At 41.5% G+C, this 26,754-nt stretch overlaps 3 protein-coding genes and 1 long non-coding RNA gene across 6 annotated transcripts; 2 read left to right on the plus strand and 2 right to left on the minus strand.

Moving 5' to 3' along the window:
• Positions 1 to 456: 456 nt before the first annotated feature.
• Positions 457 to 5,038, minus strand: ckmb (creatine kinase, muscle b). The gene is made up of 9 exons (XM_037267533.1): positions 4,881 to 5,038; positions 3,810 to 3,922; positions 3,603 to 3,699; positions 3,379 to 3,533; positions 2,535 to 2,667; positions 1,808 to 1,979; positions 1,535 to 1,658; positions 1,146 to 1,335; positions 457 to 865 (listed from the first exon to the last, which is right to left on the minus strand). The coding sequence occupies exons 2-9, from the start codon at positions 3,900 to 3,902 to the stop codon at positions 687 to 689; spliced, it is 1,143 nt and encodes a 380-aa protein (XP_037123428.1). The 5' UTR covers positions 3,903 to 3,922; positions 4,881 to 5,038; the 3' UTR covers positions 457 to 686.
• LOC119132356 lies at positions 3,219 to 3,899 on the plus strand. The gene is made up of 2 exons (XR_005099851.1): positions 3,219 to 3,264; positions 3,349 to 3,899. It is a non-coding gene; the product is annotated as an uncharacterized LOC119132356 (long non-coding RNA).
• A 4,475-nt stretch (positions 5,039 to 9,513) lies between the features above and the next one.
• Positions 9,514 to 15,718, plus strand: klc3 (kinesin light chain 3). Its single transcript, XM_037267532.1, has 14 exons — positions 9,514 to 9,748; positions 10,890 to 11,124; positions 11,265 to 11,330; positions 11,409 to 11,576; positions 11,753 to 11,825; positions 11,902 to 12,053; positions 12,142 to 12,224; positions 12,385 to 12,472; positions 12,549 to 12,650; positions 13,180 to 13,353; positions 13,416 to 13,515; positions 13,947 to 14,121; positions 14,361 to 14,427; positions 14,491 to 15,718. The coding sequence occupies exons 2-14, from the start codon at positions 10,909 to 10,911 to the stop codon at positions 14,569 to 14,571; spliced, it is 1,545 nt and encodes a 514-aa protein (XP_037123427.1). The 5' UTR covers positions 9,514 to 9,748; positions 10,890 to 10,908; the 3' UTR covers positions 14,572 to 15,718.
• Positions 15,719 to 18,517: 2,799 nt separating this feature from the next.
• ercc2 (excision repair cross-complementation group 2) lies at positions 18,518 to 26,364 on the minus strand. 3 transcript variants are annotated; one of them, XM_037267528.1, is made up of 23 exons: positions 26,223 to 26,364; positions 25,979 to 26,078; positions 25,633 to 25,710; positions 25,500 to 25,562; positions 25,300 to 25,413; positions 24,982 to 25,098; positions 24,781 to 24,897; positions 24,462 to 24,585; positions 24,288 to 24,384; positions 24,024 to 24,157; positions 23,785 to 23,953; positions 23,587 to 23,705; positions 23,421 to 23,490; positions 22,774 to 22,843; positions 22,599 to 22,700; positions 22,084 to 22,147; positions 21,786 to 21,907; positions 21,623 to 21,715; positions 21,470 to 21,542; positions 21,002 to 21,072; positions 20,777 to 20,920; positions 19,607 to 19,750; positions 18,518 to 19,130 (listed from the first exon to the last, which is right to left on the minus strand). In XM_037267528.1, exons 1-23 carry the CDS (start codon positions 26,225 to 26,227, stop codon positions 19,038 to 19,040), a joined length of 2,283 nt encoding a protein of 760 aa, XP_037123423.1. In that variant the 5' UTR covers positions 26,228 to 26,364; the 3' UTR covers positions 18,518 to 19,037. The 3 variants fall into 3 exon arrangements, with proteins under 3 accessions (XP_037123423.1, XP_037123425.1, XP_037123426.1); XM_037267530.1 differs by lacking the exon at positions 25,979 to 26,078; XM_037267531.1 differs by lacking the exons at positions 18,518 to 19,130; positions 19,607 to 19,750; positions 20,777 to 20,920; ... (1 more) ...; positions 21,470 to 21,542; positions 21,623 to 21,715 and having other exon boundaries at positions 22,599 to 22,704.
• Between the last annotated feature and the right edge of the window lie 390 nt (positions 26,365 to 26,754).

The raw sequence follows: 26,754 nt of genomic DNA on the forward strand, positions 1-26,754 counted from the left end.
CATGATACTTAAAAACAAAAGCAAACCAGAATATTGGCCATTTCTTCCCGATTAAATAATGTCCCATTAGGATCTTAAAGCAAGCTTTCATTCTGACTGCTGTAATGCTCACATTGGAGCTGATGTAGTTATATTTTGTGTATTTTTAAGGACTTTTTAAATGTATACTGCAAGCAGAATTTAGACTATTTTAATTTTTAAGGAAAAAAATTAACAAAAACGTTTTGACTCAGAAAAATAGGAAACGTTATTTGGGGGAAAACTCGTTTTAGCTGGAAAGACAACTTAAAAATTCAGAAAATTGTTTGGAGTAACAAAAAAATGACACTAAACTTCAAACTCTTATCTGGCCACTAAGAAAGTGTTTTACCGTATTTTTGTGTGCTTTGCTGTCATTGGCCAGTCTCCATTTTAAGATCGTGGCTAACAGCTAGCCCAAAAAGAAACAAGACAAAGTTGTTTTAAATGGGGCTTTATTTGTCCCGTTCTAATTTGCAACCAGGGAAGTAGAGAGGATTGATCCCAGGATGTTACAGAGGAGAAAAAAGGGAAAATAAAGAAAAAGGAAGATAGTGATGTTCTCAAAGAACAACCAGGCTTTGTTTTGGTTTTGATATTTATATACGTATATAAAAAAACAGCAACAACACAGTCATGGTCACCGTGGTGGTTGTTGGTCTTTTCGTTTACTTCTGGGCGGGAATCATGCCGTCAATGGACTCGCCCTTCTCCAGCTTCTTCTCCATCTCCACCATCAGCTTGACGCCATCCACCACCAGCTGAACCTGGTACACCTCGGAGGAGCCAAGACGGTCGGCGTTGGAGATGTCGAAAGTGCCACCCACTGAGGCTGTGTCCACGCCACCTGGAGGTAGGAAGAAAGCTCAAGTTTGGTTGACCACCACGTTCAAAAAGTCATGTACAGTGGAACCCCGTCAGTCAACAGCAAAAACCGCGTATGGCCATTGAAAAGAGGGACTTTATTTTTCTGTAATACATGTTGTAATATTTTTGGAGTTATTTTCAGATTTCTGCAGTGATTTGAAGAAATAATACTTTTTTAAGAAATGACATAATTCAAGGAAAATAAATATCATTTGTAAGGGTGATGACCTGTAGATTTTTTGTCATGCATAATGGGGTACCTGTGCCACGTTTCTGCAGGCGCAGTCTGGTGAGGATCTCCTCAAACTTGGGGTGAGTGCTGAGCTTGGAGAGCTTGACGTGGACGCCACCACGCAGGCCGGTGCCCAGATTGGACGGGCAAGTGAGGATGTAGCCCAGATGCTCGTTCCACATGAATCCGTGGTTGTGCTTCTTGAAAATCTCCTCGATCTGAGGAAAAGACCATCCGTCAATAAACTCACTCCCACTCTTCATTCCAATTAACAAACCAATGAATTAGCAATTTTTGTCATTAATTTGTTATTCTTGAATATCTCTTTGACCCGAGCCGAGAAGAAAGTTGATGGCTCATCACTGTCACCGATTAAATTGTTTTTGTTTTTTTGGGTTTTGTTTGTTCTTTGCTTACCTTCTGCAGACCCACACAGAAGCGTTTGAACACCTCCTTCATGTTGCCGCCCTTCTGCATGGAGATGACACGCAGGTGATCCTCCTCATTCACCCACACCAAGAAAGTCTTGTTGTCGTTGTGCCTGCACAACCAAATCGGTCAACATCTCACAATCCATCGCTTGATCGACTGATCTATATAATCGGTCAAACAAAAATGAAAACTCAAATAATGATGATAATAATAATGTCATTGTTCTGTTCAAGCTGGTGAAGACTCTTCTGCCCTTACCAGATACCCCTGCCATCGGGCCAGTCACGGGCCATGCCGGAGCATGTCAGCAGTGGGGACACAGGCTTGTCAAACAGGAAGTGGTCAGCAATCAGCTGCTCCTGCTCGGCATCCGTCATGCCGTCCAGGGGGTAGTACTTGCCCTTGAACTCGCCCTCCAGGCTGGCCAAGGCTGGGGGAGGCAGGACAATATTAGGGCTTACATTTTTCATTTGAATCATAAATAATCATTCATATTATTGAATTAAATCAAGAAATCATTTTGATAAAGTAATCACCCACTTATTCATTGTAGTAAATAAATATTACATATTTGTGTAAAATACTTTAATTGTAAAATAATCATCAATTCTTATTGTATCACATACATATTGATTAATATTTAATCTAAAAAATGTTTTCTAAAATAAAACATTGATTATGAAATATAAAGTTTATTTTTATAATAAATATCATTCCGAATTGTATAACTATGATGAATTAGCCACTTACCTCGTCAAAATAAAAATTAAATGTGTAAAATGTTATAATAAAAAAGAATCATGTTTTGTCACTTCTTTAAATTAATGTATTAGTGAGGCTATTATGTAAGCAGAATATTTATATTATTAATGAATTTTTTAAATTTACAATAAACCAAACATGTAATGAGATAATTGACTTTCTGTTGTCAACAAATAAACAAATTTTAATTTAAATTTCTGACAAAAGTTGTCCCGCTAGTCACCCTCAATGGACAGCTTCTCGATGGTTCTGCGCTCTCCACGGCTGTTGTGTGGCGGCAGGGTGAAGCCCTTGATGCTACGGCCGGTACGCACACGGCTGGACAGAACGTAGTTGGGGTCCAGGTCATCTCCGCCCTGTAAGAACAGTTGCAAGACACATCATTGATCCACCGTTCTACATTAAAATGAACCAAAATGAAATATTTCAAATCAAGTCTACAGAGATATTTCTTCTTACCAGGCACTATTTGTGTAAGAACAATTCACTTGCTTAAGGCAAAGTCAAGTTAAAAGAATTTCAATAATACTGTATGAGCTGTGATTGGTTGTTCCCTGAGCAACTGTGATGTCATTTTCAGACAGTATCAAATAGAAGCCCCTTGAGATTGATAAAATGTTAATATTCCACAAATGCAAATTAGTCAGAATAGACTAGTTGGTCCACATAGAACATATTTTTGTAAAGAAAATATTTCACTTGATTCCCACTTTAAGACTCTTCACTTTGTCCAAAAATTATTTGAAAGGATTTGATTCTACAGTTACTCTAAATAGTCAATTTCGTATTGTATTTAAAGATAATTTTTCCTTAAAATGGTCATTTAAGTTGAAAAAATTCACCCTTTTTATCCATCTCAGCGAGACATTATGCAACTTCCTGTTGACTGAAAATGACTTCAGAGTTACCAGGTCTCAGGTCACAACCAATCACGACTCCGCTTCAGAAAACTGGTGAGACAACTTAATATTTCAAACAAATGTGTTGCCTTAGTTGAAATTTTGAGTTCATTCGACATTTCTGTCTTGTTTTCAAAGTCTGTGTACAGTCTTGGAAGAAGAACTTGCCTTCAGGTTCTGGAAGTTCAGGTCAGTCTTGTGCTTGTCGTTGGGTCCGTATCCATTGTGACGGTCGGAGATGACGGGGTCCAGCAGGTCCTTGAAGACCTCATAGGACTCCTCGTCACCGGCCACGCAGCCCACGGTCATGATGAAGGGGTGGCCTGAGAAGGAGCATTCCAAAGTAGGTGGCATCTTTTTATGTTAAAACTGCAACTTGGAACTCTGCTTACCGGGGTTGTCCACTCCGGTCTGGGTGACGTCATCCAAAGTAAAGCCGCTGGGGGTGGACTTGCTCCTCAGCTTACCATAGATTTCCTTGGTCAGCACCTGCATTAAGGAGGACAACCGTGACTCTGTATTTGTTATAAAAATGAATGATGATTTCATGCAGACAGGCTTGTGTGTGCGCGTGTGGTGCGTGCGTGCGTGCATGCTACCTTGGCCATATGGTTATTATGCTGGGACAAATCGGGGAACTCATCGTCCACCGAGAACTTCATCTTGTAGTCATTGTGACAATTCTTGGCCATGGCTGCGACTCCTGCTTCGACTGTAACAAAGTATATTCAAAATTACGACCTATTATTTTTTATTTGTTTTTGTTATTTTCAAGGAATGAAGCACCCTGAGCATTGTCTGAGTTCTCTTTGAGTGCTTCAATCGCTTTGTTGATGAGTCTTTGGGTAAAGAGGAGACATCTTCTCGTTATTCGCTATCCTCTCCCCCTCCCTCTCTGTTTCTGCATCACCACCCTGATAGGTAGAAGTGGAAACCAAGTGCTTGCTAAAAGTCAAAGGTATCTGTTTCTCAGGCTCACTCTGTCAATGTCTTTTTCAGCTGTGCCACTTACCCCTCCCCACCAAAAGACCCCATTTGCGTCAGGCAGGATTATTAATAGTCTCAAAATTGCCACCCCCGCCCCCTTTATAGTACCTTCTACCAGGGAACTAAAAAGGACGAGTGCATCTGTTGCACCTTGTCCAACCTCAGAACATGACTCTTGTTCTGTGGTCCAGCAAAAATTACAATCCAAAAGTATGAGCAGGTATTATCGCATTTCCCCTTACGAAAATTACAGTTGTATATTACAACACAAGTATTGATATACTATACATAAAATAATAATAATAATAATAATTGAACTCTTTAAATTATAAACTGTCTATCTTTTTAGTTGTCTAATTTGGGAAGCTATTTTCCACTTAGTTGCATTACATCCATTGGGTTTTAGAATTTAATACTTATTTGTGTTCATGCATCAAAATAAGTAATTTAAGATTTAGTACAAAAATATAAAAATATCTTAAAATTTACATTATTTTGTATTAAACTAAAAAAAAAAACTCAAAGCAAATCTCACTTGAGGACCCTCGAGGACTTGACACACGGTCATTATGACCTCAAGTGTGATTTTTGCAGCACATTTCCACCAACAGACTGAGCACATTCAATTCTCTAAATGACAAATTCAAATTTTGTTATTTTAAAGACCATGATTGACTCATTACCTGCTCAGGGAGAAAGAAAGAGGTAACAGATCCCGGGATCAGATCCTGTCCACCAAATGAAGGGGTTGCCCAAGTGTGCCAGGTGTTGGACGATGACTTTTATAGCGCCACCTCTACCCCGAATGGTTGGGAGGACTCGGCCCGCCCTGGTGTGATTGGACGCGGGCGGGCCTGCTGTTGTAAAAGGCAACGAGGAACCGGGGTGGAGGCGACAGCTGCAGGAGGAACGTCGAGACCTTTCACCTCGCGGCCCGCCGCAGTCGGCAGGACCTGCTTGTGCGTGATGTGTTCGCAAGCGTGTTCTCAGTTTCAATTAACCGTGTACACACCATTTTCTCAGCCATGTTCAACTACTGTATTTTCAACTATTTTTAACGATACGCGTTCAATTATGTTTGACACCCCTGTGCTAGATAAATATGTTCCACTGGAGCCTCATCAATTGCCATCCCGTGTATGCGGAGCTTGTTTGGTCATTACTTTCCAAAGTAAAAGTAGGTGCTTGCAAATGTCTTATTTTGACGAAAGCAAACAAAAGATAATCTGCTCTCATAAAAGACTACAAAAACCTGAGAATTTCTGCTGTCGGGAGGCTGAAATCAGAGGATTTGGACAATTTTAAGTCAAACACTGATTTTAAACAATTAATCAATTCCTAAAATAATTGTCGATTAAAGCAAATCGTTGTTGATTAATCTATTAATTTGGACACCTCTTGTAAGTACAGTACTCTTTTGCTGATGAGAAGTCTTGTGTTTATCCCAAACATACTTTTGAAATTATGACTAAAAGGTTCAACTTTGGTTTCGTCGGCCTGCAACACATTTTCTCAAGTGAATGTATATTTTATTATGGTATGTAATTGAGCTCTTTCTAATATTTTGGCAGCTAGTGAACTTTTTCCTGTGAATTATCAGCTTGATATCATTACTCAGCGAGACTCATTACCAGTTTTTGAGCTATGGAACGGATCACTGATGACTGAAGACTGAATATTTTGGGTGGGGGGACATGGGATGAGCTTCCTAAAATGCCCCCGCTTGTACTGTGAAGCTTTGCTCTAATTGCTCTCAAAGCTCTACTACTAATTTGATAAACCTCAGTCATCCGCCAAACGCTTATTAAATCCTACTCAGATTATGCATTCATGTGAGACACCTCACAAGAGACACCACCGTTTGAGATCCTGTCCTAAAATAAAATGTTAGCCTGGGGACTAAATAATTTTTGAAAAGTCTGTGGGTTGTGTTGCAGCAGAAGACGTCAGTTTGTTCTGCACATGAGCATCAGGTGTCACGGTCCGTGCTCTAAATCATCCCTCGGGCTCGGGTTACACCAAAACAGGCCTTGGTGTGGCTTCCTAAATTAAACGCAAAGGCTGATTGCCATGATAACTCCACAGCGCTGGCTCATACAAGCAATTTTTCAATATAACGTGTGGATGTAATGACAGCAACTATTTCATGCTGACTTTTATAACACTGCCAATACGACTAAGGTCATATGTGTGCGTTTGTGCGCGTGTTCTCTTGCTCATATGTTACTGTGGCACAGATCCAGTTTCCCACTTTAGATGTTCACTGTACACCCCCACCTAACACACACACACACACACACACTACACCCCCCTTCCTCCACAGTGCCACAGCTGCCCACATTGACGGATCGCAAGGGCAGTTATATAAGCAGGAACAGCATGTCAAGCAATGCTTCACGTTAATTTACAACATTATAGTCAACAACATGAATGCATATGACAATATGATATGAACCAAAACGCTTCACAATAGTAATACATACAGCATTCTACTGTACATGATGGCAAACAACAACAGACCATTATGATAAAACATTTTGGTATATAACATTATGTGAGAAAACAAAGTGCCGGTCTTAAATTTGACACATCACAGAGAGATTTTGGTTAGCAACCAAATTCGAATGGTTAAAAAAAAACGGAAAGTAGATCAAATAAGACTTCCAAATTGTGAAAACTTAAATGATATGTGCATGTCCTCTGAATAGCTCAAGCCACGTCCTTCCCAGCTGTTAACTGTCATTCAAATACTATTAAATAGATGCTACTTTGTTTACCTTTCTTCCTACTCATTAACACGTATGAATCATGAAAATATCTGCTTAAAGCCTCTGGCGGCTAGAATATATCCCAGCAGGTTGTCATACATGCCTAAATTTTGTATGCTAGTAACATATCTCTGACATATTATACTTGATTGTCTTTGGACTGCAGCACCCCCTTTGGGGTCACGTTTTATTGGTCTCAGTGGTCATGCAGAGTATTTTTGTGTACATCATTGTCGCATACCACGCTCAAACACCATGTCATGTTTCATCTCTATCGTCACATTCACAGCCTAAGCTTCACTTGTGTATGTGTTTTTTTTTTCACATAAAGTTGTGTTACTGATTTTGTCTTTTTAGGATGTACTCACTAAACAAATTGATCAATGCACCCCAGTACGACTTTCTATTTTAGTGCCGGCTCCTCCGCCAGACCCGCGATTGGATTGCATCGACTCAGCTGTCTCTGGTAATGACCCTACACCTCTCTGTCTGTCTGTCTGTCTGTCTGTCTGTCTGCCTGTCTGCCTGTCTCTCTCACTACATACACACACGCACGCATGCACATACATCATGTATTACACGTTTCCCCAATGCACCTCATTGGCCCACGTACTACGGTCACAGTAGAAAGGCTAACGAATACACAACTGCTACATAGTGTCCAACTGTGGGTGTGCGTGAGGGTCATCCCGTGGTGAACAGGTTCCAATGTCATGAATCTTTTTTAAGAAAGTAGACAAAGTGTCAGTTATATCTTCAACATGCTTCCTCACGCTCAGCTTTCAGGTCTAAATGAAGCAACATTCTGTAAAAAACACAATGAAACAAGTGTGTTTGTATGAGATTGTATGTAATGCACACATTTCGGTTATTGTGTTGCCTATTTAGACTTTTTAAAGCACAGTTTTTCCCCAGTACCACAACTATTATGTAGTCTATTAAAGTTTAAAGTAAATAGATAAAAACCTTAAAAAGTTACTGCACTGAACAAAACAAAGCATGGTAATTGTATGCTTGTCAGTTACTGAGGGTGTTGTTGCATGGAAAAGGCCGTAATCAGGGATCTCTTTGTGTGCGATGGAAAAATTCCTCGCTCATCTTCCACTTTGATAGTGCAGCCAAAAGTCTGTTCAAAATTTTGCTGCAGCCAGCCTTTTTTACCCCGTACTGGTTCTCACTCACTTACCTAAACTGCCCATTCAGAAACAGAAGACGATTTAAATCAGGTAAGCCGATGCTGTCATTTCATGCGGCTCTGCCTCCTCCCCAAGCTAAAATGTGATTAATGACTAGTCAACTTCAAGCTCAAAACATTCTGAATAAGTTAAGTTGACGAGTCGACAAGCCTGTACAACCCCAAGAATTTGAAATGACCTCATATGGTCGCCATGCACCTTGCAGCTGAGCTGTTGGTCAACGGTCACCCTGCTCCTATAACACATACACACATGCACACAATGCTTTGCTATCCAGTGTGACTTTAATGACAATCTGCTCACATTTTTCTGTGGATTGGCTGTTTAAGTCCCCCGACTAAGCAGCTGTAAGTAACAATAATTTCCCCAACTCCTCAGAATCTTACTATGATTAAAAACACACACACAAAGACAAACACACACAGTTGCATGTTTATTACATATTTATTTATTTGTGTTTATTTATTTTTAATTCAACTATAACGCAGGTGTATTGCATTCACTTGGAAAAAAATTCTGACTAATATATTTTGGGCTTTAGTTTTGGATTTTTTTAGTTTCTGTTTTTGCAACAAAAAAAAAAAATCTGAATTTTTTTTATGCCTTTGTTTTGGGGATCAGCAAAAAATATGTTATGTTTTTTCAAGCGGATGCAACATTTTCAAAACTGCATTAAAAAGTGGATTGACCCACTAACACTTGGCTTGTTTTGCAAAACAGACACACAAAAAAGACAAAACAATTCAAACATTTGCAAGCTTTTTCAAGTCCTTGCCAGTGTAAAACGCGTCTTGAAATTGGAGCAACTTAAAATTTTCCTTTCCATACTTGAGACTTCCTTCCTCCCACTTTTTTGCCTTCTGGGACTTTTCTTTGCTTACTTTTTCTTACTGCTGCAACCGAAAGAAACCACAACACAATCAACCAAGTAAATTGCGTACAGGCGTATCATGGAGAAGCAATCATTAAGCCAAAATCTAATAATATAGTTACTATATTATTAGTTATATTATATTAAGTACTATATTATAGTACTTGTCACAATTCTGACATTCGAGAAGCTCATCATCCAGTTGACGTCGTTTAGCTGCGGTGGATGCTGGGAAAAAATGGGATCAGGTAAGCGCTATTGTCACAAAGCATGGGGAGAATTACAGGAAGTTGGCAGCTTTTGCCTCCAGAATAAGATATTACATTTATTGAGTATTAGTATTTCTTTAGGTTTATTTCATCATATGTACGATAGATAATTGCAACTAATATTGTACTTTAGAAGGTGAATATTTCTTTTGATTAGGGTGATATTTCCCGGTGTTGTGGCGTGCTCTTATAATTTACTTTTTGACGTCATATTCGTAACCGGATGTGGATACCAGCTGGTGTTAGCACGACTGCTGCTAGTTGAGGAGGCAGCAGGTGGATCATTTACACCTTTATTACTTTTTAACACCTACAAGCTTCTCAGCATCGCATAAGCCGGGAGAAAATGTTGCACAAATCCTAAATATTATTCACTTAAATGTAAAAACAGCATCTGCTCGCAGGGCATAAAGCAGACGAGGTCCTGACGGAGTGTGGACTTAGCAGGTAGGCTAAAAATAACTGTTAGTGGGAGTGGAAATGAACCTACGTCTTTGTGTTTGTTTACTTTTGCTGCGAACTTGAAAATGGTTGCATATGTTACTTGTTCTATGGCAAACTTCACTTCATTTTGCCCATAAACGACTCGCAGTGTTGAGGTTAGGAGAGTTGTGTGTGAATTATTATTGTTTATCGCTTGCGGGCCCTTTGCACTTACTGTGAATGGAGGATGATAAAAGAAGCAGCCTTTTATTAAAGTATGATGTCATTGGATGTAAGTGAAAACTAAGTATTCAAACAAACATATCAGGCAAGTCAACAAAAGCACTTCAATGCAGTTCAGGAAAGTAACTGTTTTATTACTAGTTTTAAGTGTGTGTGAGTGTGTCCGTGTGCGTGCGTGCGTGTTTTAAAATAAAAGTATGTTGTAATTTTCAATTATAAATTAAACAAACTACATATTTTAGCATTCAAAATGTTCATAAAAATGTCAGGGAAAACATGTTTGGCATTTTTTATTTTAATTAAAAATGGGTCACAAATCATTCAACTTTTCAAAGTGTAACAAATTTGTGTGGTATCATTTAACCTTCAACTTTTAACTCTTTCTGTTACTATGTTTTGAATATTACAGCATGTGGCAGGTGATTTAAAAACACGACACAATGCAAATTGCCGAACTGTTAAATCACAGGTGTCAAAGTCAAGGCCCGGGCGCCAGATACGGCCCACCACATCATTTTATGTGGCCCGCGAAGACAAATTGTGCATCGAATTCGTGTGTCATTACTAGAATTTCAAATTGTGTTCACTTTTAATCATAATTGAATCAGTTTGTTTTGTAGCTTTTGTATGAGGTGCTCATACATTTATTTGGGTTGACAGTCATAATGGCCCTCCGAAAGAAGCTATGACTACAATGCGGCCCACGAAAAAAATGAGTTTGACACCCCTGTGTTAAATTATACAGAAACATAATTAGGTCACGTTTAAAAAAATGTTGAAAAAAAGGACAGCTTTTACATGACCTGGAACAAATAATGCAATGACAATAATTTGTTAAGGGCGTATAAAGAAATTTAACTTGAAAACAAATTTGACATTTTATTGTTTTAATCGGAATGTGTCTGGAAATTTCGTTTTGTAGCACACAAGGAGGTGCGGCTATGTTGTCGGCCGAGGAGATCCTGTGCAGCACGCAGCAGGTGATCGCCGGGCTGGAGGCACTTCGAGGAGAGAACCGAAGCCTGCTGGAGAGCCTGCGGGGGGCAGCCCAGAGTCCTGAAATGGCGGTTGAAGGCGGCGGCAGCGTGGAACAAGAGAAGAGCGGCATCATACGACAATCACTGGAGAGGATCGAGCTGGGACTCAGCGAAGCGCAGGTTGAATCCGACACAAAAAGCCAACCAAACTGTAACAAAGCCAAACTATGATTTAATTTAAAAAAAGGACGTGGGTGCTTTCATGGGGGACGGGCAAATAGACAAAAGCAGTAGCAATAACTTCTGTGTTGTGCAATCAGGTGATGATGGCGCTGTCAGCTCATTTGAGTTCTTTGGAGGCCGAGAAACAGAAACTGCGAGCTCAGGTGAGCCTGGTGACTGCAGCAGTGAAGAGAATGAAGAAGACGAGGTGGTTCATCCCATTTGTTTTGCGGCCATTTCAGGTGCGCCGCCTGTGTCAGGAGAACCAGTGGCTGCGTGACGAGCTGGCGGGCGCCCAGCAGCGTCTGCAGGAGCGAGAGCAGGACATGGTGACGCTGGAGGAGCACAATAAACATCTGCAGTTCATGGCCTCCATACGCAAGTATGACCAGGAGGAGGCGCCGCCACCGGTGAGACAAATCTTAGTAGAATGTAGTTTTATGGCCTTTCTAATAGATTTTTTAATCTCGTATTTTGGGTGCTATTTTATGCTTGTCCCTTTTTCACCAATTTAGTTTCCTATTTTTTTGTACATTTGTCATAATAGTTGTGTTTTCTGCTGGAATTTTTTGTCAAATATTTCCAGGATGACAAGAACAAATCTTCCAAAGAGTCTCTGGATGACCTTTTCCCTGCCGAGGATGAAGAGTCATCACAAAGTAACACTCATGCACACAGACCAAACTGAATAATGAAAATGACTTGAAAATGCACATGTGCTGTGTGTGCGTCAAGTGTCGACCTCGCAGCACCACCACAGCAGCGCGGCAGCGGCAGCCCAGCAAGGAGGCTACGAGATTCCGGCTCGCCTTCGGACGCTCCATAATCTCGTCATCCAGTACGCTTCACAGGGACGATACGAGGTCGCTGTGCCGCTTTGTAAACAGGTGACCGCTGCGCTGCCGACGTGAGGGTTAAAATCTGACTGAAATGCGTTTAAGATCATATGACTCAAACTTGAAACACTCCACACAGGCCTTAGAGGACTTGGAGAAGTCGTCGGGCCACACCCACCCTGACGTGGCCACCATGTTAAACATTCTGGCACTGGTGTACAGGTGAGCCTGTTATTAGCATTCCTCAAGCCTTATTTGGATGTCATCCAAATGTATTACTGACTTGCCATTTACAATCTTTGCTCTTCAAATTAAAACGTTTTTTGTTTACACATTTGTTTTCATATTTATTTATTTTGTACAATTTATTTTTTATATTTAGAGACCAAAACAAATACAAAGAAGCTGCCAACCTGTTAAATGACGCCCTGGACATCAGGGAGAAAACACTGGGAATGGACCACCCAGCTGTAAGTTAGACACAAACGTGCATCATCAAACAGCTTGTGACACATACTTTGTTTGTGTGTGTGCGTGTGTTTGTAGGTGGCGGCCACGCTCAACAACTTGGCAGTGCTTTACGGGAAGCGAGGCAAATACACAGAAGCTGAGCCACTGTGCAAGCGAGCGCTGCAGATCCGAGAGAAGGTGAGCGAAGTTGAGCGTAAGCCCCACTAACCGAGGCCTTAAAATGAAATCTCACGGTCTCTAAATACAAGTTTAGATTGTATCTTCCGCCTTTATTTATGTTCTAAATCTTTGTATCGTCCCCCGCCTACTGCCCGTAGTCAGCTGGGATAGCCTCCAGCACTCCCACGACCCTCGTGAGGATAAGCGGTACAGATAACGGATGGATAAATTTAATGTTTTGATTTTTTTCTTTTCTTTTTCTTTTTTATTTCTCTCTTATTCTCTCTTTATTATCTCTTATTTATCTCTTTCTTTATTATTTTTATATTGTTCCCATATCGATTTTGCTTTTTTTCCGCGCCTCTAATTGTTTCTTGGATTTTGGTTTTCACCCTATTATTGAAGTATTTTTCGTGATTTTATTTTTTTTTTCCCCCCTTTTGATGTAAGAACTGCAAAACATAAAATCTTGCTGACAAATAAACTCCAGTGATTGCCTTGAGATCCTGCATTAATGGGCCCAGTGGTACCTTGCGTGGTTTGGCAGGTGCTGGGCACGGAGCACCCCGACGTGGCCAAGCAGCTGAACAACTTGGCGCTGCTGTGTCAGAACCAGGGCAAGTACCAGGAGGTGGAGCGCTACTACGAGCGAGCGCTACACATCTACCAGAGCAAGCTGGGACCCGACGACGCCAACGTGGCCAAGACCAAAAACAACCTGGTGAGTCCAAAGCCATGTTGTCATGTGACATGAGCCCCTTATCTTCCTCTTCTTGCTGTTAGGCGTCCTGTTACCTCAAGCAGGGCAAGTACCGACAAGCAGAAGCACTCTACAAGGAGATCCTCACCAGAGCGCACGAGAAGGAGTTTGGATCTGTGCAAGGTAACCTGAATTGTTACCCTGACAACTGTATATATTGCATTGCTTGACAAGGTAAACCACTCTTCAAATAAACCTGCAATACACACGTCCTTTAGCGGCCAACAAGAAACACTTACTTACCATTTCAGTACAATAATGAAAAAGACATAAGTTAATACATATACCGTTCTATTTCAGGGATCTTCATTTATTTATTTCAATACAATATTGAAAAACACATAAATACATATACCCTTCTATTTTGAGAATCTTCATTTATTGCGGGTGTTTCTGGAACGCATCTCCCGTAATAAATAAGGAATCACTGTATCTGAATTTTTTTTCCTATCTAAAATTTTGTGTTAAAGTCTTATTTTTCCTTGTACTTATTTGTAATCGCTGGATCATTGTCATAACATCCAATGTTTTTTCCACCCTCTTCGGTTGTCCAGGCGACGCCCAGCCCAGCTGGTCAGGTGGGAGCGACCAAGCCGGGCAACCGGACGGCCCGCTGAGGCGAAGCGGCTCCTTCACCAAACTGCGAGAGTCCATACGGCGAAGCAGCGAGAAGCTGGTACGCAAGCTCAAGGGAGTCGACGTTGAGGAAGCTACCCCGAGGAATGTTGGGTAAAGTAACGTTTGTCTGTACGCAAAGGTAGCAACAAGTCAATAGTCAAAATGAAATACTAATAAGTGTGTTTGACAGTTCTGTGATTATTAAAAATACAATATAAACACTTACATATTGCCGGGAGATGTGAAGTCAATGTGAAGAAAAAGGCAGCATGAATATTGAGCAGTATTGGATGCAGTGAAACTGAATGAAATTAAGCACTGAAGGTTGTTATGTGGCTTCCTGTTTTCAGGATGAAAAGAGCCAACTCACTCAACGTGCTCAATGTCGGCAGCGGAGAAAATCAGGATGAGAGCCAGGTAAGCAAAAGTTATTAATGCACACGCTTTGATACCAGTTTGAGTTCTGCTTTTGTGGTTCAGTCCCGCCGCCTGATTGACCATCGAGGACTCAGCTCCAGTACACAGAACCTCAACAGGCGAGGATCACTCGGGACCACTTAACCACAATCAAGCACATCAAATATCCTTTAAGCCCCTTTTATACAGACAGGATTTTTGCACTTTCAGAGGGACCATCAGAACAGTAACAGAGACAAAAATGCTAGAAAGGTGTTCTCCTGCTTGACAACTATTTTTCTTCACGCGACATCATTAAATTATCTGAACGCACAATGTTGTGCTGATGTGTAAAGGTTTGCTGGGTTCTGATAAATGTTATCCGTTATGGCTCTGATGCATGAAAGGGAGGGCATCCAATTTCATTTTCTCTGAGAAAAAAAAGTCTTTTGGGTTGTTTGTTTACATGCCGATGTCATTTTAAAACCTCAAAAGAAAATAATAATGGACGCAGGTGACTTACAATGTACAAAAACAAAACCCAAAACAAAGCATCAATGCTGGACCACACTGTTTTTTGGGGGAGTTTTTGGACCACTGTTATTGAGACCACTTTGCTTACACACAAAAGCAAAGCTAAATCTAATTTTAAAGAATGTGTAGTGTTTCTACATTGCCAACTAGTGGCCTGGCATGCTTATTATCACACAATTTTCAGGGATCATTTCAATGAATGGACTTACATGTTCATGTGATTTCTTGAATTTCTGATTAACCGCCGCCTCAACAGGAACTTGCATTCCATACATTTCAAGAAAACGTTTTACATTCAGACAATAAATCTAATGCGTTTTTGCCTTTGAATGAAAATTATTTTCATCCATCATATCCTACATAATTTGTTTACATGGAACACTTGAATTTCTCCCACACAACTGATGAACTGACTTTTATTCAACTCTTAAAAGCTTATTGCACATTTTAAACTGCAGCAGAAACTACCTTAAATAAAATATTTGTCAGCTGCATTGGAAGTTGAACTCCTAAGACTATTTCAAACTTTGGCATAATAAAACTCACAGGTTTTAACTATACAGTATATTTATATATTGACAGTAGCCTTTCTACTCTTATTGAAAACTTGAAGTTTTCACTGACTTTTTTACTGATTGTAGATTTTGCTGTGGTGGAAAATGTCACGATGGCTGACAGAAACAACGTGTTACATATTCTATACATGCTCATTTTCGTCCATAAGAATTGTTTTATTAGAATAGCTTCATGGGACATTTAAATAAAGGCCAATAACGTATTTTAATGTCTGGAGTAATTTTGTTTCATTTCACACCAGTGACGTGTGGTGAGGTTCATGACTGAGGAGGATGTCACCCCCTCCCCCCTCCCCAGTGATGTGCATTCCATTTTTCTTTAAGTGAACTGAATCAAAGGAACGATTTCTTTCAGGGAACGAGAGTTCAGTTCATATGACTCCAACCAGTAGGTGTCAGTAATGCCCATTGACGCTGGTGCCACCTCGCCGTAAAACAAAACGAAGAAGAAAATGACGTAACTTTCCGTTCACGAACGAGTCGTGAACTGCATTTCCCGTTCACCAACTGAACGGATCTGTGAGTGAACGCGTCAGTGGGTGACTGATTTGCATTTCCAGTTCATCGCGAGAACGGATCAGTGAGGGAACGAATCCCGAATGGGTGAACTGCCTTCCCGTGCATCAACGGATCAGTCAATGAACGTGTTGCGTCTCCTGGCGTGGCCATATATATGTATATGGCGTGGATATATTATTATTATTTTATTATTTTTTAAATAAACATTTATGTTAAAACTTGTCTGGTGTTTTATTCCTTGTTTTTATATTCGCCAATTAAAACATAAAAATCACACATTTGGTTGTGGCACTTTTCACTTTCCGTGAAGGTTTCACCATGATTTTTCCCTAATGAAGTGGCCTGTGATTAGGTACGCCTGAAAATGGCGGTGTACCTAATATAGTGTCCGAATGACATCACAGATCAAACAGCCAATCAGAAAGTGGGGGTGAGGGCGGGTGTGGCACTTTTCACTTTCATTTAAGCTTTGACCATGATTTTTCCCTAATGAAGTGGCCCGTGATTAGGTACACCTGAAAATGGCGGTGTACCTAATAGAGTGTCCGAATGACGTCACAGATCAAACAGCCAATCAGAAAGTGGGGATGAGGGCGGGTGTGGCACTTTTCACTTAAACCAGGGGTGCCGACCTCCAGTCCTCGAAGGGCCGCGTTCCAACATGTTTTCCAAGTGACCCTCGTTAAGCGCACCTGCGTGAAAAGTTTTAGCTTCTTTCACGTTCTGCAGGAGCTAAAACTTTTCACGCAGGTGCACTTAACGAGGTAATCACACGGACACTCCATTAGGTACACCGCCATTTTCAAGTGTACCTAATAACAGGCCACTTTATTAGGGAAATATCATGGTCAAAGGTCACAGGTGTCAAGCTCTAGTCCTCGGGGCCGCGTTCCAACATGTTTTCCAAGTGACCCTCGTTAAGCGCACCTGCGTGAAAAGTTTTAGCTTCTTTCACGTTCTGCAGGAGCTAAAACTTTTCACGCAGGTGCACTTAACGAGGTAATCACACGGACAGTCCATTAGGTACACCGCCATTTTCAAGTGTACCTAATAACAGGCCACTTTATTAGGGAAATATCATGGTCAAAGGTCACAGGTGTCAAGCTCTAGTCCTTGGGGCCGCATTCCAACATGTTTTCCAAGATTCCCTCGTTAAGTGCACCTGCGTGAAAAGTTTTAGCTCCTGCAGAACGTGAAAGAAGCTAAAACTTTTCACGCAGGTGCACTTAACGAGGTAATCACACGGACACTCCATTAGGTACACCGCCATTTTCAAGTGTACCTAATAACAGGCCACTTTATTAGGGAAATATCATGGTCAAAGGTCACAGGTGTCAAGCTCTAGTCCTCGGGGCCGCGTTCCAACATGTTTTCCAAGTGACCCTCGTTAAGCGCACCTGCGTGAAAAGTTTTAGCTTCTTTCACGTTCTGCAGGAGCTAAAACTTTTCACGCAGGTGCGCTTAACGAGGGTCACTTGGAAAACACATTGGAGCGCGGCCCCGAGGACTAGAGCTTGACACCTGTGACCTTTGACCATGATATTTCCCTAATAAAGTGGCCTGTTATGAGGTACACTTGAAAATGGCGGTGTACCTAATGGAGTGTCCGTGTGATTACCTCGTTAAGTGCACCTGCGTGAAAAGTTTTAGCTCCTGCAGAACGTGAAAGAAGCTAAAACTTTTCACGCAGGTGCGCTTAACGAGGGTCACTTGGAAAACATGTTGGAACGCGGCCCCGAGGACTAGAGCTTGACACCTGTGACCTTTGACCATGATATTTCCCTAATAAAGTGGCCTGTTATGAGGTACACTTGAAAATGGCGGTGTACCTAATGGAGTGTCCGTGTGATTACCTCGTTAAGTGCACCTGCGTGAAAAGTTTTAGCTCCTGCAGAACGTGAAAGAAGCTAAAACTTTTCACGCAGGTGCGCTTAACGAGGGTCACTTGGAAAACATGTTGGAACGCGGCCCTTCGAGGACTGGAGGTCGGCACCCCTGGTTTAAGTGAAAAGTGCCACACCCGCCCTCATCCCCACTTTCTGATTGGCTGTTTGATCTGTGACGTCATTCGGACACCCTATTAGGTACACCGCCATTTTCAGGTGTACCTAATCACGGGCCACTTCATTAGGGAAAAATCATGGTCAAAGCTTAAATGAAAGTGAAAAGTGCCACACCCGCCCTCACCCCCACTTTCTGATTGGCTGTTTGATCTGTGATGTCATTCGGACACTATATTAGGTACACCGCCATTTTCAGGCGTACCTAACCACAGGCCACTTCATTAGGGAAAAAGCATGGTGAAACCTTCACGGAAAGTGAAAAGTGCCACAACCAAATGTGTGATTTTTATGTTTTAATTGGCGAATATAAAAACAAGGAATAAAACACCAGACAAGTTTTAACATAAATGTTTATTTAAAAAATAATAAAATAATATATCCACACCATATACATATATATGGCCACGCCAGGAGACGCAACACGTTCACTGACTGATCCGTTGATGCACGGGAAGGCAGTTCACCCATTAACTCGTTCGCCAACGGGAAAGTCAGGATTCGTTCCCTCACTGATCCGTACTCGCTATGAACTGGAAATACAAATCACTCACTGACTTGTTCACACACAGATTCGTTCAGTTCATCAAATAAATTGTATACAATGAAACAATGCAAAGGAAACAGTGTAGTGAGTACCAAAATGGTACCATTGTACTGATGCGTGTGCAAATATTTGGCCTCCTGTAATAAGACCTCAGAGTTGCTTTATTCTTCTACATTTTTCATGATGAGTGAGTGAGTGAGTGAGTTATAAGGACACTAAAGGCCCAAACAGTGATACTGATCCTGGTGAAATTGAAAAAAAGACAAGATCTACATAATGTCAAATGAACATTTTGAGTAGAAAAATGTCTGCACAACAGACAGTGCGCAAAATGACTTTGCAGTCATGTCACTGCTTTACACTCACAACATGAATTATTAGTCAATCGGAGTTCTCTTAGCTCTGATGAGCCATCTGAGCAATCTTCTTCAGCATGTCCTCTGACTGCAGCTGCTCCACTGTCAGTAGAGACAGACCCAGCTGGTCTTCCTGTGCAGCAGGTGGCGACATGGTGCATAGAACAATTAACAATATGTGGACAGCTAGTTAAATGCAGCTTATCTTGTCTGCCTGATGAGAAGCAGTAATGCTCAGTTTATTATCACCAGAATAGTCTGTGGCGCTTTACATTTTAGGTTGACATTAAGCTAGGGAACATTGGAAAGACAAAGGATAGAACGGTTGAACAATTTAGTGTTTAAATAATTCTGTTTTATGTGTTGGCTTTACAAAAATTTCAACTGGATGTAACAAACAGCTTGAAGCAAGCATACTATTTATTTGGAAAACCCAGAGTGAGGATAGCCACTAAGGGAATACTTTAAATTGTTTTTACTGAGTTTTGGTATGTTTTAATAATTTTAATCTGTTTCAAGCATGAGGGACTGTCTACTTTGTGGATTTTCCTCTAATGCGAGTGTAGCTAGGGCATCGAAATAGGAGTTGACTGTGGTGCGTCGCTTCACCTGTCTGAAGGGCTGAGCCATCTGTCTGAGGAAATGCTTGGACAGTTGAACCGTCTCATCCACAGTGAGGTTGAGACTACCGTCGTTAATGTGCTCCTGGATCCAGCGAGGAAGCTTCCCGCGCTTGTCCGCTCGGGCATAACGCTGCAGCAGAAATAGAAGACGAGGAAGGCCATCACAAACGTGCAAACAGAAAATACAAAATGGATGCACAGTAGCTACTTATATATGAGGAAAACTATTTTCTCCTGGTCATGTGACATATTTTAAAGTGTTGCTGCCACGCAAAATATGCGTAAAACATTTGAATGAAACGGCAACTGTCTCATACAATAAAGAAAGGAAAAGAAAGTATGAAAGAAACTACTGACACTTAATGAATTATACCTTTTCTAACATTAGTCTCAGATTTAAACTTTTTTCTCCCCAGAAAGTCAAAGTCAAAGTCTGCTTTATTGTCAACCTCTTCACACACAAAGAAATCGAAATTACGTTTCCACTATCCCACGGTGACAAGACATAGTACACGACATACAACACAAAATAAAAACAAGAAGGCACAAACAATGAATAATAAGAGTGATGAATAAATAATAAATAAACAAATAACACAATAAATAAATAAATAAATAAGAGGAGCAAAACGGAGCAAGTGTGCATACAGCAGACAGTCAGAATATAGCGCAAAAGTACAGGACGCTACGCAGAAGGGGGGAGAGAGTTCAAGATCCTAACAGCCTGGAGTACGAAGCTGTTGGTGACTTTAAAGACTTTATTGAAATAAAAATTACAACATCATTACACAAAACACAAAATATTGCATTCCTATATGATCACAACTATTTTAAAATATGACTTCCCTTGAAAATAATTTTTCCCTTAGGATTTTGGATGACAAAAAGACTTCACATTTTTTCTTTGTGGTAAGAGGCTGCATGGCCTCACACAGTAGTAGATTCAAGTGACACGTTTAATTATTTTCGTTGATGATGATTGACAAGTCTTGCATAAGTCACAGCAATGCCATTTGCTGAATGTGGTGGGGCACTGCTCTATTAGCTGCTGTATCAGGCATGAGCTCAGCTATCTCAAAATCTATCTTATCAGTGTCCTTATTTTGATCCAACAACCAACCTCATGTCTCAGAATGCAAAAAAACCTCCAAATTACCTTATCAGCAAAAATCATGAGCCCATAGTCGGTCTTTCCTCTGATGGCTCGGCCGACACACTGCGCGGCGTGTCGCATGGCGTCGAAGGTGAGGAAGTCGTTCTCTCGGATCTGGAACTGGTCTCGCAAGTACTCCAGACGGGCCTGCAGCACCGAAGACAGCCGTGCCATGTCAATACGATTTCAGTGTTAATACGCTACAAGAGGAAGGTGGATAGATGTTACCTTGAGGATGCGGCTCTGCGTGTAAACATATGGAACGCCAAACATGATCACGGCTCGGCCAAAGTGGTGCACTAATCACAAACAAAACATTTACTGAATGTTTTCCACGTATTTACATATCCTTACGAGTTATGGCTTTTTTAGTTAAAAAAACAAACACCCAAAACACTTCCCTCAAAAAAAGATGTTATATAATTTTATTTCTTGCAAAAATATTCACCTAAATCATAAAAATTTTCCCCGCAAAAAAATGCCAGAAAATATTTATTCCTAAATAAAAGTAACTAATCTCAAATAATTACTGCCTCCCAAAAAGTACTTGAAAAGCTTATTCTGGGAAAAATATCACCTTTTTCTTTTTAAATTCAACCTTTTCTTTCACGTGGGTCCCTTAATGCGAATTCATCAGGACATTGTTGTTGTACTTTGAGGGAACACTACGACATTCCATTTTTTCCCCACACTTACCGAAATCAATCCCCTCAGACACTTTCCCTCGTGCCACGGACAGCAGGATGGCTCCTCTGCCGTTCTCGCACGCCTGTAAAGACAAAGAGAGAAGAGCGGGGAGAAGTTGACTGGCAAAGACCCTTTCAGGCCTGACCAGGATGTGGACATCACCTCCTGGTACTTTTCTAAGGCCATGCTGGTCTCAGCGGCATCCTGCGTCTCGATGAATATCAGCTTGTTCTTCTGAATGTTCTCCAGAATTCCCTGAAAACACAATGTAGTTGCAAGGTCAGCACAATTTTAACAGAAGCTTATGAGTGAATGAAACACTGACCTGCTCGTACCAGGACGCCACGATGTTCTCCATGTAGACGTAGCTAGTGAAAAATGCCACAATGCCATCAGGAACCACAGCGGACATCTCCAGGAGCAAGTTGCCATAATTACGGATCACAGCTAGGGGAAAAAAATAAAAAAAATGTGTCAATGGCACAGCTCAAGACAATTTTCAAATACCATTTTGCAGGGCCCCATTTAACCAAGTTGAAGTTGATTAATTTGTGCTTAAAATGTACACACACAAGCACACACTTGTGTTACACTTGAACTAATCATAATGTTTTTCTACTCACCAAAATCCTCTCTGGTCTCAAACTTGGAGCTCAGAGCCACCTGGTCGTTTCCACGCCCGACAATCTGGAAAAACCGAAGGAATGCAAAACAAGTCCGGACGGCAGAAATGCACAGGGATGGGCGGGGGGCTGGGTTGATGGCAGCAACTGCGGCCTCAGTATACATATTATGCATGCACAAAATGCTTGTGTGTGGCCATGAAGTTAAAAAATGAGGCCAAAAATAGGCACCGAGTTGTCACAAAATACTAATATTATTCCTGGACAACACTATCGAGGGCATCTTCTTGAGAAAATGTAAGGCAGAGACCACAATGCAGATTGCAGTTCTTAGCAAATATGCACTCCATTAGCTTACCCAGATGTAAAAAATATTGATAGGAACAGACATTAAACTCATAAATTATCATCTTGTGCACACAATAAACCCAATTGGTCACAATTTTGTATTTTGTGGTTGCAAAAAAGTCAAAAGTTCACATCTCGAGCTTAATCCTGAAGCTTTCCATACACACCAGCGGGCAGAGGCAGGTTCGCGCCAGTGTCATGGTGAAAGACGCAATGGTGACAGGTCGGAAGTCCAAGATGCGAGGGTAGATGTCCAGTGGGGACAGTGTCTGGCTAGGACAAATGTGAAGATGGTAATGAAGAGTTTGAACGAAACCCAAACATGGTGGTCCAAAGACTTACCCCTGATGTGATGATGACCGACTGAAACCTTTGAAAGACGGGTTTGATGGCGATGGACGGGTCCATGCAGCTGAGGAAAAAGCAGACAAGTCAGAGATCATGTAGTATGTTGTAAAATATTTTTCCTATCAAAAACCTACAGATTAACCGAGAAAATATATTTCTGTACAATCAAACGCCATCAACTAAATAAATAAATAGGACTTTTTTCACTAAAATCAAAGACTCTTAAAATATGTTTTTCTCTGAATCTTACATTTTCTCTTAAAAATTAAAAGATGTTTTTCCACAAAAGAAGCAAAAGACCTTTTCATTTTTTAGGGATTTTTTCCCCCCAAAGGTCCGTTTCAAACTAAAATGCGCGGAAAGCCCTCCTCCAAGGTTGAACAATCTGTTCAAAATGTAAATGTTGGTGTGACTGATATGATTAAAAAATATGAGAAATGTCACTCGGTATTTGGTGTGTAGTTTGTGTCCTCATTAAACGCATGTTGCCCAAACATTAAATCTACAAAACCCTCAACATCACCTTTAATATGAGAGTCAATGTGGTTTTGCTGCAAAAAAGACTTCAACCCCAAACGTTGTGTTACAAATCCCCACCAGTTCTGCGGCTGGCAGAAATGCAAAACTGCAGAGCCACCTACCTGAAATGCAACACAGGGTTGGCGATGGTTGGCGTTCTGTCTTCGAAGGGCTCAATGATGATGGTGAAACCTTTGAGGAGAAATGAAAATTCCAAAGTTTGCCTCAAGAACAATGAATGTTTGAACAAAGCATCAGGGGGGCCCGTGAATCCATTGCTGAGCGCACCTTGACTGTAGGTGCTGACAAGCGTGGCAAAGTTGGAAATGAGCGTGATGGCAGAGAAGTCAGCGATGTCCGTGATCTCCAGCGTCCGTAACAGCGACTGCAGACGCTCGGCACAAAACCTGCAAGATACCATCCAATCAGGAGTGAGGAATCATGTCACATGTCACGGGAGAAGTAAGTGAAAGCAGCGGTGGTGACCTGAGTGGCTTGCGGTCGATGCAGACTTTGTCAAAGATGTCTTTGAGGAACTGCGGGGCGCTTTCCTGGACCACATGCTGCACCCTCAGGCGGGACTTCAAGTACTCCATGAAGCGCCTCAGGAAGCCCACAAAGTGCTCGGCGGTACGGATAGTACCGGGAATGGCCTCTGTGGCCATCAGGCAACCGATCAGTCAATCGGAAAACTCACAATATTCATGTCAGGGTCTGTCTTTTACCTTTCAGGATTTCGTCAGGCAGCACAGGATTGGCTAGGTAGACGTCCGTCTCCCGGGCAACGTTGGCTTCCTTTAAGCCCTCCACCAGCCGTCGATATTCCTCCTTCAGTTTGGCAGCGTCTGTCTCTTTGATTCTGTCAAAGGCAGGAAGCTGATTGCCTCAACTTGTGTCTTCTCCTGAACTCCTAAACTGCATTTCCACCTCAAGCACTAGGAAACCTTGAGTTCCTCCACAAACTAAAGCCATAGCTGACACGTTCTTACTTGTGTATGGTGTTCTGCAGGGTATCCACATTACCCTGGCAACGGTCCAACATCCGCCTGGTGATGTTGACGCTCATGGAGTCGATGCACACGTTGTCTGCCGAGGACAGGGAAATGCCGTGTGAGTTATGTGGCAAATTTCAGCTGTACACAAAACAGTGGGGTGACACTGACCGATGTTGTGCGCCTCGTCAAAGACCACCACAGACTGCTTGGCCAGCTCCTTGGACACCAGGTCTGCTATCTTGGGGTCCAGCAGGTAGTGGTAGCTGTACACCACGATGTTGGCGTGCAAGATCTGACCACAACGCAAACATGGATACGATTGGAATCTCCATCAAGAAACTTATGTTTCCAGCATTGTTTATTTCATCAATACCCTGCCTTTGCTGGGTTTTGAGTACAAATATTTTGTTATGGCTCTATTGGGGTGACTTGACAAGATTTCTGTGTGAAAGAGTTGCTGGGTTGGCATCATGTTTCCTGTTTGTACCGAGTAGCGTGCCAGGTAGTAGGGACACCATCCTTTTCTGCGGCCAAAGTCCTTCAAGTCATCCAGGTTGTAGACGCCCGGGGGAAGGGGCACTTGCCGGCCCACAGCGTCAAACTCCTGCCGGGCGCAGCGGAGAGCTTTGGTCACATTTCGTCAAGCAGGAAGTAGACGAAGGCGTGTGGCGTGCGGTGGTGGTGTTACCTCATAGAAGCGACAGACGGGCTGGTTGGGGTTGCTGTGATGTTGGGCGCGAATGTACGATGCTGTCAGACTGTGACACTTGCTGTCCACCTCCTTGCCAAAGCGCAGGCTGCTCACCTGCAATAGCGATTTGCAAAGGAATATCAAATCATTGCAATGTGTGTGTGGGGGGGTACAAATATAGTGGTCATTTAATAATTTTGTTCATGAAACAGCATTTTTAATTATTTATGTGGATTTTTAAGTATGCAAATTGTTTAATTATCTAGTGACGTGGTTTCAGGGTATTTTCACACTGGCGAGGGCTTGACGGCTTACCTCCGGGTGGATGCAAAGGTTCTTGCGGGAGGAGAGTGCCAGAGCTAAAAAGTTGTTTTTCTCGCCTGTCTCCTTGGAACAAAACTCCATCAGCTTCCTCAGCTCCTCCACCACCTAAACACATACATCATCAAAAAGTGAACCAGCAGTTATGCCTTCTACTGCATGTGTCAATGTTTGATGGAGCTGACTTGAGTCACCTTCTCAATCTCGGGGACTGTTCTGGAGCAGTAGATGAGCTTGGTGACTTCCAAAGGGAAGGCCTGAGGAGAAAAAGCTTGAAGCTCTCAGGCAAGCAACCGGACCACAATATAAACACTGGGCGAAACTCACCCGTTGGTATGCAACAATAAGCGACAACAGCGAAATGGTCTTGCCGGTTCCTGACGGCATCTCCAGGACGCCATGTCCCTGAAAGTACAACATGAATACAATTCGTTTTTTCCATTGTAACATATACCAAATTTACTGTGTTTGGCTATCATTACGAGTTACATGCATCATATTGTATTGCGGAAGAAAAGGGGATGCAGGTGTGTCACAATAGACTGACTATGCTACAGAGAGAGAGCAGAAAAAAAACAGAACCTCAACGGACGTGCGTAACAACAACATGCGCTACGGCATATCAGCCCAAGTCATTATTGGTATTGTTAGAAATGGCTTGTACTTCTCCTACCTTAGCGTCCAGCGTCCTCTTGAGCTCCAGCATGTACGAGTATTGTTCAGGATATATGTAATCATAGGGAAAATACACCAACAGACCGTCGATGTTGAGCCTGAAATAATAATTTAGAAAAGGCCTTTTTTAAAACAAGCTAGCTTCCAGTTAGCGCGTAGCAAGCTCAAGACCCCGGCCAAGGCAGTCACGCCACAGGCGTTTAAATAGAATAAGGTCAAAGTGAACCACGCAGAATACTCACTTCATTGTTGCGAAATGTCTCCTCTTCTATGACACTATGAACTTTTTTTCATTTAGAATCTTTCATAGATGAGTTTGCTGTGAAGGAAGTCCCTGCACGGACATTTGGCTTTTTCTTATTTGCGTTGTAAATTCACGACGCATTTCTTTGTACTGCCACCTAGTGTAACATGGGCGTACATACAACAACAAATAGAAACTGTCCTCTTTAATTAATCGGGAAATTTCATCTTGAAAAAATATTTATTGACTAACTGATACGATAACACGATATTTAATAATGGTATTTCTTAAATTAATTCAATATTTGCTGTTTATATAAGAACATTTTTTACATATTGAATGATATTTTAAATGAATATTAATGCATATTAATGTAAAGTTTTTAATTACGAAGGAATGGCTTTCATAAAATGGTTTACATAACTACATTTTTCTAAGTTGAATTACCTGTCTATTGATTTGAAGCATTTATATTTTATGGCATATCATTTGTTTATTGACAGTTATTATATAAAATATAAGAGCATAAT

This window comes from Syngnathus acus, chromosome 13 (assembly GCF_901709675.1).
Source record: "Syngnathus acus chromosome 13, fSynAcu1.2, whole genome shotgun sequence".
Classification (NCBI taxonomy): domain Eukaryota; kingdom Metazoa; phylum Chordata; class Actinopteri; order Syngnathiformes; family Syngnathidae; genus Syngnathus; species Syngnathus acus.